At 38.7% G+C, this 16,892-nt stretch overlaps 2 protein-coding genes across 10 annotated transcripts; one reads left to right on the forward strand and one right to left on the reverse strand.

Annotated features, from left to right (window-relative positions):
* Positions 1 to 3,054: 3,054 nt before the first annotated feature.
* On the forward strand, positions 3,055 to 8,516 carry LOC112278926 (uncharacterized). Of its 3 annotated transcripts, XM_024512851.3 has the most exons (7): positions 3,069 to 3,430; positions 3,567 to 3,603; positions 4,311 to 4,839; positions 4,934 to 6,421; positions 6,550 to 7,131; positions 7,269 to 7,553; positions 7,643 to 8,516. In XM_024512851.3, exons 3-7 carry the CDS (start codon positions 4,450 to 4,452, stop codon positions 8,072 to 8,074), a joined length of 3,177 nt encoding a protein of 1,058 aa, XP_024368619.1. In that variant the 5' UTR covers positions 3,069 to 3,430; positions 3,567 to 3,603; positions 4,311 to 4,449; the 3' UTR covers positions 8,075 to 8,516. The 3 variants fall into 3 exon arrangements, with proteins under 3 accessions (XP_024368617.1, XP_024368619.1, XP_024368618.1); XM_024512849.3 differs by lacking the exon at positions 3,567 to 3,603 and having other exon boundaries at positions 3,055 to 3,430; XM_024512850.2 differs by lacking the exons at positions 3,069 to 3,430; positions 3,567 to 3,603 and adding an exon at positions 4,078 to 4,177.
* Positions 8,517 to 12,139: 3,623 nt separating this feature from the next.
* LOC112278733 (monodehydroascorbate reductase, seedling isozyme) lies at positions 12,140 to 15,760 on the reverse strand. Of its 7 annotated transcripts, none has more exons than XM_024512418.3 (11): positions 15,603 to 15,760; positions 15,175 to 15,260; positions 14,929 to 15,000; positions 14,685 to 14,736; positions 14,314 to 14,394; positions 14,061 to 14,179; positions 13,720 to 13,939; positions 13,333 to 13,451; positions 12,963 to 13,088; positions 12,688 to 12,828; positions 12,140 to 12,560 (listed from the first exon to the last, which is right to left on the reverse strand). In XM_024512418.3, the coding sequence occupies exons 2-11, from the start codon at positions 15,223 to 15,225 to the stop codon at positions 12,237 to 12,239; spliced, it is 1,305 nt and encodes a 434-aa protein (XP_024368186.1). In that variant the 5' UTR covers positions 15,226 to 15,260; positions 15,603 to 15,760; the 3' UTR covers positions 12,140 to 12,236. The 7 variants fall into 7 exon arrangements, with proteins under 7 accessions (XP_024368186.1, XP_024368187.1, XP_073388404.1 ...); XM_024512419.3 differs by having other exon boundaries at positions 15,175 to 15,263; XM_073532303.2 differs by having other exon boundaries at positions 15,505 to 15,606.
* Positions 15,761 to 16,892: the final 1,132 nt, after the last annotated feature.

Genomic DNA, 16,892 nt, shown 5'->3' on the forward strand with positions numbered 1-16,892 from the left:
CTTTTTTTCTTTTTTTTATAACTTTAAAGTATTGAGTTTTCATTTTTTTTACCAATTTTTTATCGATAATTTCTTCAATTTTTAAATTATAGATTATTTCTTTATGATGCTTATTTTATCATTGATTTTGTGTATAATAAATATTATAGAGATTAAAATAATTCTATAATTTGCAAAAAACTTTTAATTTAAAAATTGGATGACATATTTATTGAACTCAATGATACAACTCTAATCCCTCTTTTAGAAGTCATAGTAATAAATCTATTTATAATTAATATAGTAATATTTTATTTTATCTTATAATATATATTAAATAAAAAATATTAATAAAAAATAATCTAAAAATTTTATGTTAAATTATGTCTTATTGAATGAATTTATATTGTATTTAGTTGATATTTTATATTTTTCTTTTTCAAAATCAAATTTTACGTCTTTCTAAACTTTTAAATCTATCACCTTCTCAATAAAATAAAAATCATATGTATATTTATGTATGTATGTATATATATATATATATATATGATTTTTATATTCAATTACAAATATACATATATAGATAGATGGTAAAAGATACATTGACAATCTAATGAACTTATAATATAATTTAGTTCTAAAACATATGAAAAGATTATTTTTATATAAAGAATAAAAAAATTATTGTTTTATTATTTATGATAAATAAAGCTAAAGTATATACCAATTATTGATAATTTTTATTTGATAGTTTAAATTTTTTTTATACTAAAGTTTTACATATCAAACATATAATTTCTAATATAATATTATTTTAAAGAGATCTATTATAATAAATAAAATTATAATTAGAGTATTTATTTAAATTTTTATTTAAATATCAAAAATATAATATAATATATGAAGAAAAAAAGTCAATATGAAAAAATAATGTAATTTGTGTTTTTATATTATATCATATTTTTAATAACTAGATAATAGTATCATATACAATATTCTAGTATTTAAGGATTTATCCATAGATGTGACTTGGTATTAAGATATTATCACTTAATCTATTTAGTTGTTGTATTATACTAAAATATATTTATTTTTATAGCAAACTCAATAATTATTTTTTTACATTAATCTAAATAATTATGTAAAATAAATTATAATATTATAATTTTAAAAATTACTTCAATTAAATAAAAACCATTAGCTTTACAAAAAATAATAAATTAAAAAAAGATACATCTATTTAAATATAAATTATAAAATATACAAAAGAATTAAAGCTAAAAAGCTTTATTGTTTTAAAAAATATTAATGTAGTAGAAAAATATTGTATTATTATATATAGATGCAAAATCAAAACCATTCTTAATGTAATCAATATCTTTCTTCTATTTTAGTCTTGATTTGTAACTATTTGGTTTCTATGTATTTAATAATAACTATTCAAATACCTTTGTATTTAATAAATATATTTTTTATTAGTCTTTTTGTCTCTTTGTTATGTAATACTATATTTTTTTAATCATCGAATATGTTTATAAATATATTATTGATTATATTTATTATATTAAAAATTAAATAAAATCTTAAATTTTTAAATATATATTTTTTAGTCAAATTAGCTTATAATTTTTATAAATTTATTTATAAGTATTTAAAAAAATTAAAAAATATATATATATGTATAATTTTTTAAATATAAATTAATATTTTTAATTTTTAAATTATTATTTCAAGTCAATAATAAATTATATGAATATATATATATATATATATATAATTTAATATTTTTAATATTTTTATCTACTTCAATCATTATTAGTATTAGATTCCTTGCTTTGCATTTAATATAAAAAAATATTTATCATCAATTATCAAAATTTATCATTAAAGTTGAATGCATGAACAAAACTTTAGTGAACTTTTATAAATTTAATTTCCATCTCCTAGACACAATCTCAATTGATTTGTATGTATGTTTATTTGTTTGTTTATTTTGTTGTAGTAAGGAGGGAGAAAGATATAAAGCTTGAGGTATATAATGGGTAAAGCTTAGTAAAGAATAGATTGAGAAAGAAATGGAGTTGGAGACATATAATAGACAAAGCTTGGTGAGGGGCGGAAGGAGCAAGAGAGTGAGAATAAATAAGAACGTCCTACACAAGTTGGAATAGTGGAGGTATAGATGGATAATAGAAGGGTGTGCAAGAGCATGGTAGAGGTTGCATTTACATAGCATGCGGTTCTAGTATTTCTTTATAGAGGGCATACACATTCTAATTTGTGGCAATGGAGGCTCTTCTTTTTGTGGCTCTTTTGTAAAGTGGAAGTCAAAATTGAGAGACGAGAGGGTCAAAATGGAGGATCATTGGATTTGAACATAATTGAATGAGGAAGAGAAGGAGAATGAAAATATTACAAGCCATTAGGACATCAACATCAATTTGAGTAAGCTATAGACAAATAATAGCTTTAATATATAAGACAAAATAAAATTGGTGTAGAAAATATAATAAATAATATATTAAAATAAATAAAAATTGGCTTATTTATATTTACTTTAATTTTTTTAAATTACTAAATTATATGTATGTATGCATATGCATATATATATATATACACATTAAAATTTGCATAGATATTAATCATACTTATTTAGCAAAAAATTCTATGTTAATTACTTGTTTATTGTAATAAATTTAAAGTTTCTTTTAGAACAATATATTTTTAATAGTATGTACCAATTAATGTGCATTAAGAACATTTTTAAAAAAAAAAATGCAAAAATTTAAGATCATACATTATACAATTACAAAAAAAAGAAATCTTCATGTCAATTTGGAGATTAAACATGATTCATTGTAGTTAATACGTCGGGGGGTTCCACCCAGCACGACATCAGCCATGGAATCCAGGGTGGCACCACGTAGGACGACGTCTGAGCCACGTCAGACGCAGTGGGTGTCACGGAGGAGAGGAGGACAAGGCCTGCCTGGGTGGGAACGGGGGGAGGGGCCGGAAGGGGCGGATCTAAGCAGGTGGAGGGGGTCACTGTCAGAACGAGGGACCAGCAGGAATTGGTGCCGACGCTGATGCACCGCACAGCCCCCGCAACCCCGCCCTCGCCCCCCTCGCATTCTCCCTCCCTCCTTCGCCCTTTTCAATCCCCTGCTATTGCTGCTGTTGCTGTTGTTGTTGTTCCTGTTGTTGCTGCCTCCAGGATCTAGCCTTCCCCCCTCCCATCGCCTCCCTCCCTTTCTTTCTTCCTCCTTCCACTACCGTCATTACCCGACCACCAGTCCACGCACGCGCTTGCATGCTAGCGTCGATCATCGAGTAGTTGCGCTCTGAACCTTGAGTTGTGACTTGAATCCAATCGCACCGTAGCTGGCTCCGAATCTAGCTCGTGTCTCTTTCGATTTCTGGCGCCATCCGCTGTACGCGTCTCCACCAGGTCAGTCAAGACGCCTGGAGATGTGATGATGCTGGTTGGTGTCGCTGGCGGTCTGGTTTGTTAGATCGTGTGTTGGCGTCGGGTTGGGTGAGAGCTTGAATGTGCCTGGTTTAATGTTGTTGTGGATGCATTGTAGGGTGCTTGGGTCCTGTGCGGAGAAACCTAATTGTGAGGTTGGCGCCGCAACTGCTGAATTGTATTTAAGTGGTTTTAGTTTTGTGAGGGTGTTTGAGGTCGTGGCTCTTGACGTCGGTCCGCGCGTCTGCGCGAACCGAACACTAGATGATTTGGGGCGGAGGTTGAGTTTAATGGCATCGATGATGATCGAAAATCCCTTTGATTCAGAATCAGGCTTTTGACTTTTCTTTTTTTTTCTTTTTTTCTTTTTTTTCTTTTTCTTTTCGGTTTTAATGTAGTAGTCAGGCACTAGGATCAATCACCAATTTGTAGTATTAAGTTGTTGTGGCAAAGGTGATCTAGGTGAAAGTTGTTCCTCTCACGCTTTGCGATCTCGGTCGGGCTTGTAAAATTTGATCCGGTAGATCACGATCAATTTTGCAGAACTCCAGTAGATTAACTTCTTCAGGGATGCTGTTGAGAAATAGGTTTTGATTACGCAATGTTGTGGCAATGTACAACCGAAATAGCGGGCAAATATTCGTGTGCGAATGCAGAGAACATTCTAGATGCATTAATGTCATGCATCGTCTTGCAATTCCTCCTCTCTCCCCAGTTCACCCCCTTCAGGTATTGTACGTGCTTAGGGTGTAATTGATGTCTGATGTCTATATTAGCGGATAAAATATCATTGCTATCGCAGTGCCTTGTGTTATTTACTTGTTTTCGTCATTACACAATTGTTTATTTGTTTACTTGACAGTTATAGCTACGGTTGGAGACGTTGATGGATTGCTGATGGCAAGAAAGCAAGTGGTGTCCGCCGTGAATTGGAAAGTAGAGGTGCGAATCTCAGATCTTAGGAGGTGGAGAGCTTCTCCAGCGGCGATTCTGGGCTAAGAATGATGGATCCCTCCGAGAGTCCTGGAAGAAAGTTTTCAGCTAGCCACCATGACAGATTCGATCAAGCGTCGCCAGGGGGACCTGTTACTAGCAAGCTTGTCGGACCAGTCCACGGCGAAACCGTGCTTGCCTCAGAGAGATTCGACAAAGCAGGGTTGCTGGCTGCACATCTAGCAGCTTTGCACGATGCGTACATGCTGGAGCGAGGCTTATTGCCTGGGACCTCATTGCCGGATAACGAGGCGCCTCCGATTCCGCCCGTATACGCTGAGTTGCCATGGAAAGACTTCAAGTTGATGTCGCTCGCAGAGATGAAAGTCGGGAAGACACATCGGAAGCATGTCTTGGAAGGCCGTCTGTGTGGGAAGTCTCTAAAAGTCACATCTGTGGTCAGTGACTTGTCCTCCTTGATAGTTCAATATATTGATCCTTGTTGCAAGTGATTGCGTTGGATTAGATCTGAGTTTCGTTTATTACTTCCAGGTAAATGTGTTGGAGGAGGACTCGGGCCTTGCAACGAAACTCATCTTGACGAACGCGTTGCCAGTGAGGGCCAGTATGGCGCAAGCGCAGAATTGCTACCCGGAGGGTTCACGGGTTGCGGTACGAGATCCATATCTTACTCGGTTTCCTGATGGAGTGGTTGGGGTGTTGGTTGAGCGACCTAATGACATCGCCTTTCTGTCAAGGCCCGAGAATGTTGGAGAAAGTGGTAGAACAATCTATGGTGCTGTCGAATTGGAAGGCCACGACGATGATGATAAGTATGCGCTGACCATGAGCCGAGACCACGAGGATTTCTCCAGAAAGATCCATCTCTTTGAGCAGCAGATGAAACAAGAGAATTCTCATTTTTCAGGAGTTCCGGATAGCTTTGAGAAGAAGACGGCGTTATACCCTAAGCCATTTGGTCACGAGTCAAAAGAGCGAATCTCCCCTTCGAAGGACGGACCAAAGGTGAGTTCATTGTCAAAGGACAATGCCAAAGAACCCGAAGAAATTGTTGACGGTAATGCTCGGGAACGAAGTTCCTCAATTGCGGTCTCGCAACATAATCTGCCAAGCGGAAACGAAGAAGAGAGTGTCGCACTAGAAGTAGCTCCTGCAAAGACTGAGCTTATTAGAGAAGCTGAAACTGCCTTACGTAACGATGACGGTGGCGTTCCAGATGTTTTACTGAATCCTAACAATTCTTCTAGTGAAAATACACTGTCCGTGGAGACAACTTTTCAAGGTTCTGCTGAATCAGATGAGGCAACTACTAAACATGAGGAGGTTGGCGAAGAGGTGCAGAAGAGTGGTACAGGATTGAGTGAGTTGACCAGCAAACTCCAAGCTGAAACCCTAGAGGATGTTGGTCATGCAAATGGCAACCCTGTAAACGTCGAGACACAGCCTAAAGTTTCGGAAGGTGTCCCAGAGAAGAAAATCCCACTCATTAGGAAGCAGTTTCAGCGAAGCGACAGTTTGTTAGCAGTGCAGGAAGTCGAAGACTCTAAAGCTAGAGTCGACAAAGCTCATGGGGAGTCCGGCTCTGTAGAGGCTGGTAAATCTGCCATGTTGGAGAAACCACGTCACGAAGAAGAGAAGGAGAATTCTAACATCCAAGAGCAAGCTACTCAAGTGTCCAAAGACTTCGTTGAAACACACAGTTCCAATGATCTTAGAGTGCTGGGTAACATACTGTTTGGAGAGGAGAATTATGAAGGCGCAGCAGATCTTTACACCAGGAGCATACGACTTGCAGAGGCGGAGGAGGAGCGACAGGGGAAACTAGTCTGTAAGAGCGAGATTATACTTGGATACTCTAACCGTGCCGAAGCTTACATCAGGCTACAGGAATATGCGAAGGCGTTGTCGGATGCTAAGAAAGCTTTGTCACGAGATCCCAACCACCTCAAGAGCTTGTTCAGGAAGGGGCGGGCGTTGCTCGGGCTCAGTCAGTACGAGCAAGCACTCACTACACTGCAGGTGTTGCAGCCATAAACTCGAAACCTCGAGTCCAATTGTTCGTTTGCTAGAGTTTTGTTGGTTGAATGCAGTAGCTCCTGCTGCCATCTTCGTGCCGAACTTGTGATGACGTTTTCCGTTTCGTACAGGTAGCAGCTCCTCGAGCGCCGACTGATAGAGACCTTCAAGCTGCGCTGCATGAGTGTAGTACTGGAGTACAGCAAAGTTGTCATGGCCATTACGACTTGGCGCATTACTACCTAAAGGGGAGACAGGCGGGCGAGTCTCCGTTCTGCGCTGACTACATTGGTCCTGTGATTATTACCGACGTGGGCAGGGGGCGTGGACGAGGGCTTGTGTTAACAAAAGATGTGGAAGCAGGGGAACTGCTACTTGTGTCGAATCCTATCGCTTTCTTACCTTTGCAGGAGGGGGATCACTCACGTACCGAGATGTCGCAGGGATTAGTGAACGGAAAAGTCCAGGAGGGGTTCCGCAAGATTTTTGACGCTGCTCAAGCACATAACAAAGGCCTCGAGAAAATGCCGACGCTTTATGACGGAGAAAAAGCTCTTCCGTGCCCATCTGTGAACTGTACCGATTTCGAATCCGGACCTCAAGAACGCTTAAATGCCTCACGCATCCGCTGTATCATCCGGTTCAATGCGATCAATGGTGACGCTACAATGGGGTGGAAGAATCTGCCTGGCTCTGGGGAGCAAGATAGGAAGGTCGGTGTGATTCTACTCTGCTGGTTCCCTTCGATGTGGAATTGTGACTCTGCATTTTTTTTCTCTCTCAAAACCTTCGCAACTTTTGTCAACCAAGTGCGTCCCCGTCTGATCACAAAAGTTTGACTGACTTGCAGGTTGAGCACTGGGGGCTTTGGTGGTTGCCCTCGTTCATTAATCACTCATGTCTTCCCAGCTGCTGCCCAATTCTTGTAGGCAAAGCACTATTCGTCTTTGCATCCCGGGACTTGCGTGCAGGCGACGAAGTTACACGTCCCTACTTCGATATCTTTCAGCCTTTCGACCAGCGGAGGGAGTCGAGCACCCAGGGATGGGGTTTCGTCTGTTACTGTCCGCGTTGCAAGCTTGAGGACGCATTAGACACTTCACTTTCCAAAGTTACCGAGCAATATATGAAGCTGGTTAGTATTCAACGCTCTCATCCGAACCCTAAGTGAATTCATTCCTTCTGCTTGACCCAAGTTAAACAAAAATGTTTCCTGTCTCGCAGATGGAGTTAGCAAGTAAGTCCAAGTCCGAATTCGGCACCGACGAGAAGCTGTCAGAGATACAAACCACGGAAGCACTGAGATGCTTTCACATTCTGGAGAGTAAGTTGAAGGACTTCAAACTGAATGAAGCAGAAAACAATTGGGTCCGCTCATCCTTCGTGCACTACATCGATTTGATTAACGGCGACCACGACCTTCACACTCATCTGGAAACCATCGTAGAAGCTCTTGTCACGGTTTGCCCCGGCAGTGAAACCACATTACACATGGCAGTAGTTGCTAAAGACTCATCGAGGAGAACCTTCGGCAAGAAATCCGCCCAGTTCAAGGCTGCCAACCAACGCGCCCTCAACATTTGCCGCTTCACATATGGGAAGCAGAAGGTTAGCGTTCTGCAGTCTATAGTAGATAGGAATGATTATCAATCATAGCACGTCACAACCTGCGTTTCACTTCAGTGATTAGTTTACATTTTCATTTCCCACATTTTTCTTCGGGGGGGCAAAGATCTGTGTGGTTTCTGTTGATTCCTCAACGTGGCCGATCGTATTAGGGTCACTGATATTGTTAATCATGTAAGAAAGCGTGCCTGTAGAGTGATAATCTTGGGCTCACACCGACCCCGATGGCTTGAGAATGTATCAACTTAAGTTTCAGCTCAGGATCTGGTAGCCTATAGGGTTTCATTTGATAGCTGGTAATTTAGGACAGGAATCATATTGTTCATCGGATTATGATGGTGCCATAGATAAGGTGACTGCTCTCACCTCTTTGTGAGAATACTTATCAAGTCTCTTTCTCGTTCACTAGTCTTATCTCAAAGATATCTTCTAATTTACTGTCCTCGTTCGTTGACCGAGGTTTTTAAAGCGACACTGCAATGCTGTAATATTCATGAGTTTGATCGTCGTTTTCCATGGATTTGAAACATGTACATTCATCATCATATCATCAATGTATAGACGAACGTTGTCCCAAATTCTGCTGAATATGAAGAGTGTGTATTTAAATCACCAAATTTATTCACGATTATCTCGGGAAAAGTTGCATTACGTATACCAACCGCCAACTCCATCTCTTTAAGTGAGTGAAGGCTAAAACGCAACACATAAAACCCAAGTCAAAGGTGACGAACGTCGTATGAGAAGCACTACTCTTCCGGCAGTCATGTGGTGTTGTTGATTAAAGCAAAATATTTTGAGCAGGTGCAGCTAAAAAGACATTCAACTATTTCTTATTTATAGGACACTACAGCACTGTGCACGATCAGGCATACTGACCAGGGTGCCTGGTTATGACAAAGGAATCTCAGGATCACCCTTATGGGAACCTCGGCATTAACTATCTATCTGTGTCCATGGTAAGTGAGTATGCTTTGTTACTCTCTGCTCAAGTTGGGTATGTATTCTCACCACCACGCTAGCTCTGTAATGGAATATTCTCTTAGTAATTCGCTTGCGTCGTCCCTTGATCCTGTAAACTTTCGATTTACGATTCTTAACTGTACATGCACATGGCATCAGTATATGGATACGATTGCCGACAGTGGCACTCAAAACCAGAATCAGTACGAATGCCGACACCGTGGCGGTTTCACTGAAAGGGAGAATCTGAGTCCGCATAATACCAAAGACCGCTCATTGTCTGTTCAAAACTCTGCCTCGGTTCCTTCGGACCTTCCTGCACTGAGCCTCCTGCAAGCTGTTTTCCATCGAACTTCTAATCGATTACATCCTTTACACATCAAGGTAGTCAAGATAATGCAGTCTGAGAGAGGTCTTCGTCAGAGAGAAGCCACGGAAGAAACCTCGACAACTTCGACATCGGCAATTTAGATCTATGCCCAGAACCCGATTGTTGCACAGCAGGTATGTGGAAATTTGATTTCTATCAGCAGCACACGGCTGGTAGAGATGGCTTTGCTCTCCACTTTGGGCCGGGTATGTCCTTGATGTTTAGAGCACAAGCCTATTTTTGATGATGGAGAAAGTTCAAAGTCCTTAGGCTTGCTTTGTTAAATAATCTTACATGTAACTGTAGTTTTACCAACTCGTGCTCATGATAATGCATCTAACCATTACTGTAGCATAGAAGAGTCTGCAAATATAAAATACTGTAAATCCAATAAATTCAATATGTATTTTCTATAGTTTTTAGTATAGGTCTTAATAATGGCAATCTATTCTATACTTTGATTATATATATATATATATATATATATATATATGATGTTGCAAAATATGGTGCATTTGCAACACTAATTCTAGTTAAAAATTTAGGAGGAATTTAAAAGAATAGCAAATTCTAAAACTATTTGTGAGTGTTATTGTAAATTAAAGATATTATTCAACTTGTTCATTAATTTTGAATAATTTTTTCATTGTAAGTTTTTATTTTATCATTTCATTATTAGTTTGGTACTTGACATCTATTATTTCTTATGTAAAGAGTCAATAATAGAATACTATCATATTTTTAATTTTTTTTGAACATTTAAAATTTTATTATTTGAAAATATTTTTTGAATTTAGAGATGATTTATGTAGACAAAAATTTGATATTTGCACATATTAAGATATTGTCCACCAAAATGTCTCTTTTGTTGCAAATTCATTGTTTCTTGTCTATAAACCTAATATTATTATTCTTAATCCTTCCATCACTTTTTTTCTATTCCTTATGACTTTGTAAAATCCTATGCTTACTAATTTGCACCTCAAATCATTATTTTTGGATTTATTTAGTTTATTCAAAAAGATTAGATTGCAATCCTCTTTATTTTATAGTTTTATTAATTTTTTTATATATTTGAATAATTCTAATCAAAATTTCTTTGGTAGATTTTATTTTTAGACCTTTGTATAATTTTTTTTCTTTATCTTTTTTGTAAAGTTGGTACTCACAATCCATCTATGTTACCTTTTATTATGAAGATGATAATTGTCATATAAATTTGGTTGCTATATATATATTTGGTTTAGGAAAAATATATATATATATATATATATATATATATTCAAACTCCATACTATAAAAAACCTAGAAACTTTAAATCTAATAAAAAGTTTATAATATTATTTAATTTGTATAAAGGTTAACAATCAACAAAAAGTTGGATCTTTTCAAATTTGGCAAAAAATTCATTTAATAATATTAAAGAACACTGGCTTAAATTCTAACTTATTATTCAAGTTTTTATTAGTTTTTTGATTTTACAAATCTTCTGAATTGTCGTGTCTTGTACTATCCTACTTACCTACTTGTCTTGCTCTTGAATTTTGCAAGCTTAGGCAACTTTCCTGTGGTGGAGAGGAGATTAGTGTGCTGCAGTTGTACAAGCGGGTTGCGGTGCCAAAGCATGTCCGGCCTGCATTTCAGGATTTTGTCGGTGCGGGTCTATGTCACTAGGTCACATGTCGCTTCGGCTGTGGAAATTTCTGCACACGGCACAGTTCCCGGTGGGGACTACACGAGGGGTTTCTGCAGGTTTTCATGTGGAGTGTCGCGCGCCATGGCGTTGATATTGTCTCGGATAGATCATGGTGCGTGAAGACGGAGGGCTCTTCTCTCGCCGAGCTTCAGGCTGGACTTGCGCAAAGAACACCAATTCAGTGACGAGACCCACAAATGTTTTTTTTGTTGAAACCACTGATGCCGATCCAAATCTCTCTAAATGATCTCTACTGTTTGTTTGTTTGTTAGTTTTTTTATTTATTTATTTCCTAAACGCTGTTATTAAATCTGCACTACTGATGCTTGCCACGAGACTCGGTAGTTACTTGCAGTGCCATGCTCCATTCTGCATCACTGTTGATTAGTTATGGCCGTATAAAAGATGGCTATGAATATAGTTGCATGACCATATTCAGCAGGTTGATGCCACACGCTTCCTTTATTCTCTAGATTTTTCACATTTTTAAGTACATGTCATTCATTGAATCGTTGTAAGGGATGATTTTGGCTTGGAAACTGTCATTGCTCTGCGCCTAAATGTTGAATTAGTGTAGCCAATACGTAATTTGAGTTGATGTGTAGGGTAATGCAACATTTGATGTTCTTTTCGAAGATGGATTTCCAGAGAAGATAGCGAACAGTAATCCGAGAGAAGCGAGTTTGGAACGAGAGTCAACTGCTGGGTAGAAAAAATATCTCACGCTCCTCCAGCTTAAATAGAATCTTAACTTGGCCTTGGGAGATGTATTCGGTCTCGACTGTCCCATCTTTCCTTACGAGGTCTAGTCTCTTCCTATCCTATGAGTTGTGGGACTTGACCGTTTCTGCCTGGCTCAACAAGCACTTATGTACATTTAACATTCTAGATTAGCTTCTGTGAAGTTTTTGTCCTTGTATACAACAGTTCAATAATTCTGTAAAGATTACTAAGTATTAAATAAACCGACTTTAAGTGCACCTGAGCACTGATAATGCAAAGAACGATAGCTGACACGAACCACGATTAAAAGACGTTCGAAGAGATTTCAGATTTGGACACAAGGTTCATAGAATTTTTCGAATATGCATTAATTTATTAAATGAGACAGACTCTATTCTTTACAAAATCTAAACAAGTCGTGTGGATTAGCTAGAAAACCTCTAAATCTTCGCGGCAAAATCCAAGCCGCCAGAGATCAGATCCTTCTTGCTGCTCACTGAGGGCCTCTGTCGTGCAACTCTGGCAAGAAGCTTGTTTTCATCAGGAGACCCACCCTCCAAAAATGCACCCACTACTTTGCCATCGTTTATCCAGTAGGCGCCGAATTTGGAGCCTGAAGCGCTTGCTCCATCTAGACCCCAGACGACAGAATCACCAGTATTGTCTCCATAGAATTGCCATGAGAGGTCGAAAGATCGTGAGTAAAAGAAGGGCAGGTAGTCGTAGTCGTCCACAGTTTCGCCTTTCTCAGCGGCTTTGATGGCCTGGATTCGCAACAATTTGAACATTTCAATATAAAGGCGTGATTTACAACGAAAATGTAAGAGTTAAATTACCAGAATACACGGGGTAGAATACCGATTGGACGAAAACTTGGGTTATATTACAAACCTGAACAGCTTGGATAGCTGATTTCCGGGCATGGTCCACGTGCTCGACACGTCGCCTGTCACCATACATCTTTAATGGGAATGTTGCAATATCACCGACTGCATACACGTCTTCCGCGCTTGATCTGAAAGAAGAATCCACCTGTGATCATACGATAAATAAATAAAAAGTAAGTGATAGTTCGTGACATGTTCCGAAAGAGATTCATGGATTCGAAAACATGCCGCTCATGCTGATTCCCCGAAGTACATAATAGTTGGTTTGAAGATTGTTACCTTGAAGCCACCTTTTTCTTCCTCCAGCAAGCCTTTGAATGGTCCTAGGTTAGGTCTGGCACCAATACCCACTACTACAAGGTTGGTTGACAACGACCGGCCATCTCCCAGGATTACCTTCACCACCTGTATCAATTGTTCGTCTTAGACTGGAAGCAAGACAATTGACATTATTTCACTCGTAGTTCAACGATGATGCATAGAAAAGCAGAAAAATTAAGAATGGTGAAACAACATTGACCAGTAGTAGGTTCTGAAATTCAGGTTCGACGGCAAGAATTTAAGACTTGAGGTTATTCACTGGATATTTGACGTACAGACATGGACACGCTCCATGTCATTATTTCTGTGTGGTCGGTAAGAAATTTACATTGCCCTGATCATCTTTCTCAAACGCAGTCACGGATGTTCCTTTGATGATGTTGATACCCTTTGCCTTGTAATAGCTTTCGTAGAACGAAGCTATTTCCGGTGTAAACAAGCGAGGCACTGCGGATCAGCAAGTGAAACGTTCAGAATCATGTAGCTGAATAAACCTCATGGTGTGATCTACGCATCAAAAATAACAAGGTCGAGTCTCCGAGTTCAAAATATGAAGGGAGACTGAGAAGGTTGAACATAGTTGATGAGCAAACATTGAAGGCAAACTGTGAAGGTGAAAAGCCTTGTTTCAGAGCCAAATTAAACAGGTAGGAGTTGCACGTCTCAATGATAACACGTAGGGTAGTCACAGTTAAGGTGTGGATAAGAATCTCACTGAAATGTGGGTCAGGGAACACCATAGTCACCCTGATTGAGTTGAGGGCAAGACACGCAGCCAATTCCACACCGATGTAGCCTCCTCCGACAACCACAGCTTCGCCTCCTTTGTTGGCTCCAATCTCTTCCACCAGCTTATCGGCATCATCTTTTTCTCTCAGATAGTGAATACCTCCAGCATCAGCTCCAGGAGTCTTGAAGTCGGCCAGGTTAATAAACTGCAAGCCATACCACGCAACGTATGAATAGCAAGTTAAGGAAGTTCATGTAAGGAGACGGTGAATACTATGAATGCAAAGGTTTGAAGAGTTATCAAACAAGTGGCAACTAGAGACTTACTGTAGAGCCAGTTGCAATCAAAAGTGAACCATATTCAAAAGTTTTCCCTTGCGCAGTTGTAATGGTCTTGCTCTTTGTGTCTGCCTTAGCAATCTCGGAGCTCAAGTGAAGATCAATGCCTACACAAAATGTATACATGATTAAGTACTTGTTCCCATTTCAAATGATATTCTGCGATGGCTTGATGAAACCGTTTTTACTGGACAGTTCGCTGCTATACCAGTCGTGAATGCTCATCTCTCAAGTCCCTTACCATTATCAGCATACCACTCCGGTGCTTGCCTCTCTCCACCACTGCCAACACATGTGTGGAAACCAGGGAGCCTTGCAGGCGCTGCAAAAATTACGGAGAATAAACCTCTTAGTACCAACAATCCACTCTTTTGAGCCGCAACAAACGTCTGCAAGTAACTCCTACCTACTCAGCCCCGTTTACGGGCTTGTATTTGTGTACCTAGCTAGCTCGTGTTCTGGTCCATGCCACTCCGACAGAAACCAAAACGTTGTAGTTGCTATGTGGACCTAGAAAATATAAATGAATGAATAAACCAAAAAGGACGAAGCAGAAAAAGCAGCATGGAATGAAGTATAAGTGCAATGTGTTTCCAAAGCTTTAATACTCACATTCAGGAAACAAGTATGCCTTGCTCAAGGCGGGCCGTTCATAGGGCGCAACCTGTTGGGGTATCAATACCATGTTGTTAGGGTCAAACAACTCACTATTCACAGACGACAAGACATTGTAACAGAATGTCGAAGATCACCAGACTTATCATATACATTTGAGCAATTTGAAGAGCAGTTCTAAGCAACGTGGGGCACCCATTTTCAGCATGGCAACTGCACAGATACGCTATGTATTTAGTACCGGTTCTTTGGAGAAAATTGCAAGCTCTCCAGGATTCACACCCAACTTTACAAATTCCCGCGCTGCGTATCCCTGCGAATTTTAATGAAAGAAATACAACTTTAACTTCAGAACTTCCCCATATGTTTCAAGGTTAGGAACGAAGCTTGAAAAGAAAAGAAAAGAAAAGAAAATTAATAGCAAAAATGAGGACCTCATTCTTCACTGCAGAGATCACCATAGCTGCAAAATAAAAGAATCTCTTACCCCTGCAACACCTCCGCCTACTAGCACGTACTTCAGCATAGCTGCGTCCATTGCACTGTAGCAATCGCGCTGGAATATTCAAAAACCTGCTGCACAACAAGGCGAAGTCAAATTCCAAATCGGTAAGCTTCCCACACTTCCTCAAATTGGGTAGTTCACAATTCAAAAATACCTTCATCAAACATTGAAGGCCCAACGACGACACTACCAACACATCATCAACACAATCTACAAACAACTCCAAAACTCCCGTACGAGAGTCCGACACTAAAACCCACGCACGCACAGGCACCCGACACAAAGACACACTCGGATTGCATCAGGAATTACGATCTCTATCACGAATTCAACCACGCTAGGGCCGATTGGGCAACAACAGAAGCAAACCGCGACCACGTGTTAAGCTCGATCCCACAAACAAAACTCACGATTCACAGCGTGCCCGAGTGTGGCTGGAGAAGGGGCCCTGACGGATCACTGCACCAAACTGAGCGCGGAAAGTTGCAAAATTGATCAGTTGGGTGGGAATGCCAAGTGACCAGCGCCGTGGATCCGAGCCCGGAGGAGAGCTAGTTTGATGATAGCGTCGAATTTCCTTTCTTCCTTCGCCATTTGGCAGGGCCTTGTAGCGTCGATGTGAGAACTGGAAAGCGCCCTCGGCAACGAGGAGGGCAAACGGCTGCGGCGATGGGACGACGTCCCCCCAAGACCGGACCCCTAAGGGTGCCCTAATTCTGGGGTCCAGGGCACCCCTCAGACCACGGTCACCCGCCCTTTGAATGATATATCCCTCCGTCCGTGGATTAACCTAGTAATCATCCTATGGATGAACGAAACTTCATGCTTCTCAGGGGTGCAGTTAATTTTTGTTCACACTCTGCTAACTTCTTTTTTATTATTTGGTGGAAGTGTAGCTTTATTTTTTCATATGACTGAGTTATTGGGTACCTTTGGAAAGTATATCATGTGTTGAATTTTGTTTCATATATGATTGTTCACATTTAGTATGTGAGGTACCGTTATTGCATTTTTAGATTTCATTTTTTTTTTGTAATCTTTTTGTAAGCTTTTTATTCATGTGTGTATATTTATGTTGACAAATAATACATTCTTCATAGCTCATAACATGTAATTGAGTTCGTGTGATGATTTTGAAGGATGTGTATTCTGGTATTATTTTATTTTGTTTTATTTCAACACTTGATTTAATAACAATGACAAGTATGTAAAATCCAAATATTAATGAGGCACTAAAAACTGTTCCATTGTAAGAGCTTCACATGCGATTTGTAAGATAAACTTTTAGAATCTCATCCTTCAATTGCATTTTTTTTAGAATAGATGTTATTGGAAAAATGTGCAAAATACACACAAACTTATAATTTTTGCGTTCTAGGAACATTTTTATTTTACATTGCAAAAAAATTTAGCTGCTTAAGTAAAAATTTATCATCAGCAGAATAAAAGACAATACAACTTCACTCCTTTAAATGATAAAATTACATGTAAAAATCCATGTGCTTTCATAAATATATTAAGTATTTACAAATACAAAAAGTATTCAACTTTTGAATTTATATTACCGTCATAACTTTATTTTAAAATTTTATGCAGTTCGATAATTAAAAAGATAATACTAAATTTAATATTGATTTATTTTAGAATTTTTTTCATACAAACCATTCTAATTCTGAAATATCAATTGATTTGGGGAACCA

The sequence above is a fragment of the Physcomitrium patens genome, chromosome 2, assembly GCF_059467195.1.
Source record: "Physcomitrium patens ecotype Gransden chromosome 2, ASM5946719v1, whole genome shotgun sequence".
NCBI classification, from domain to species: domain Eukaryota; kingdom Viridiplantae; phylum Streptophyta; class Bryopsida; order Funariales; family Funariaceae; genus Physcomitrium; species Physcomitrium patens.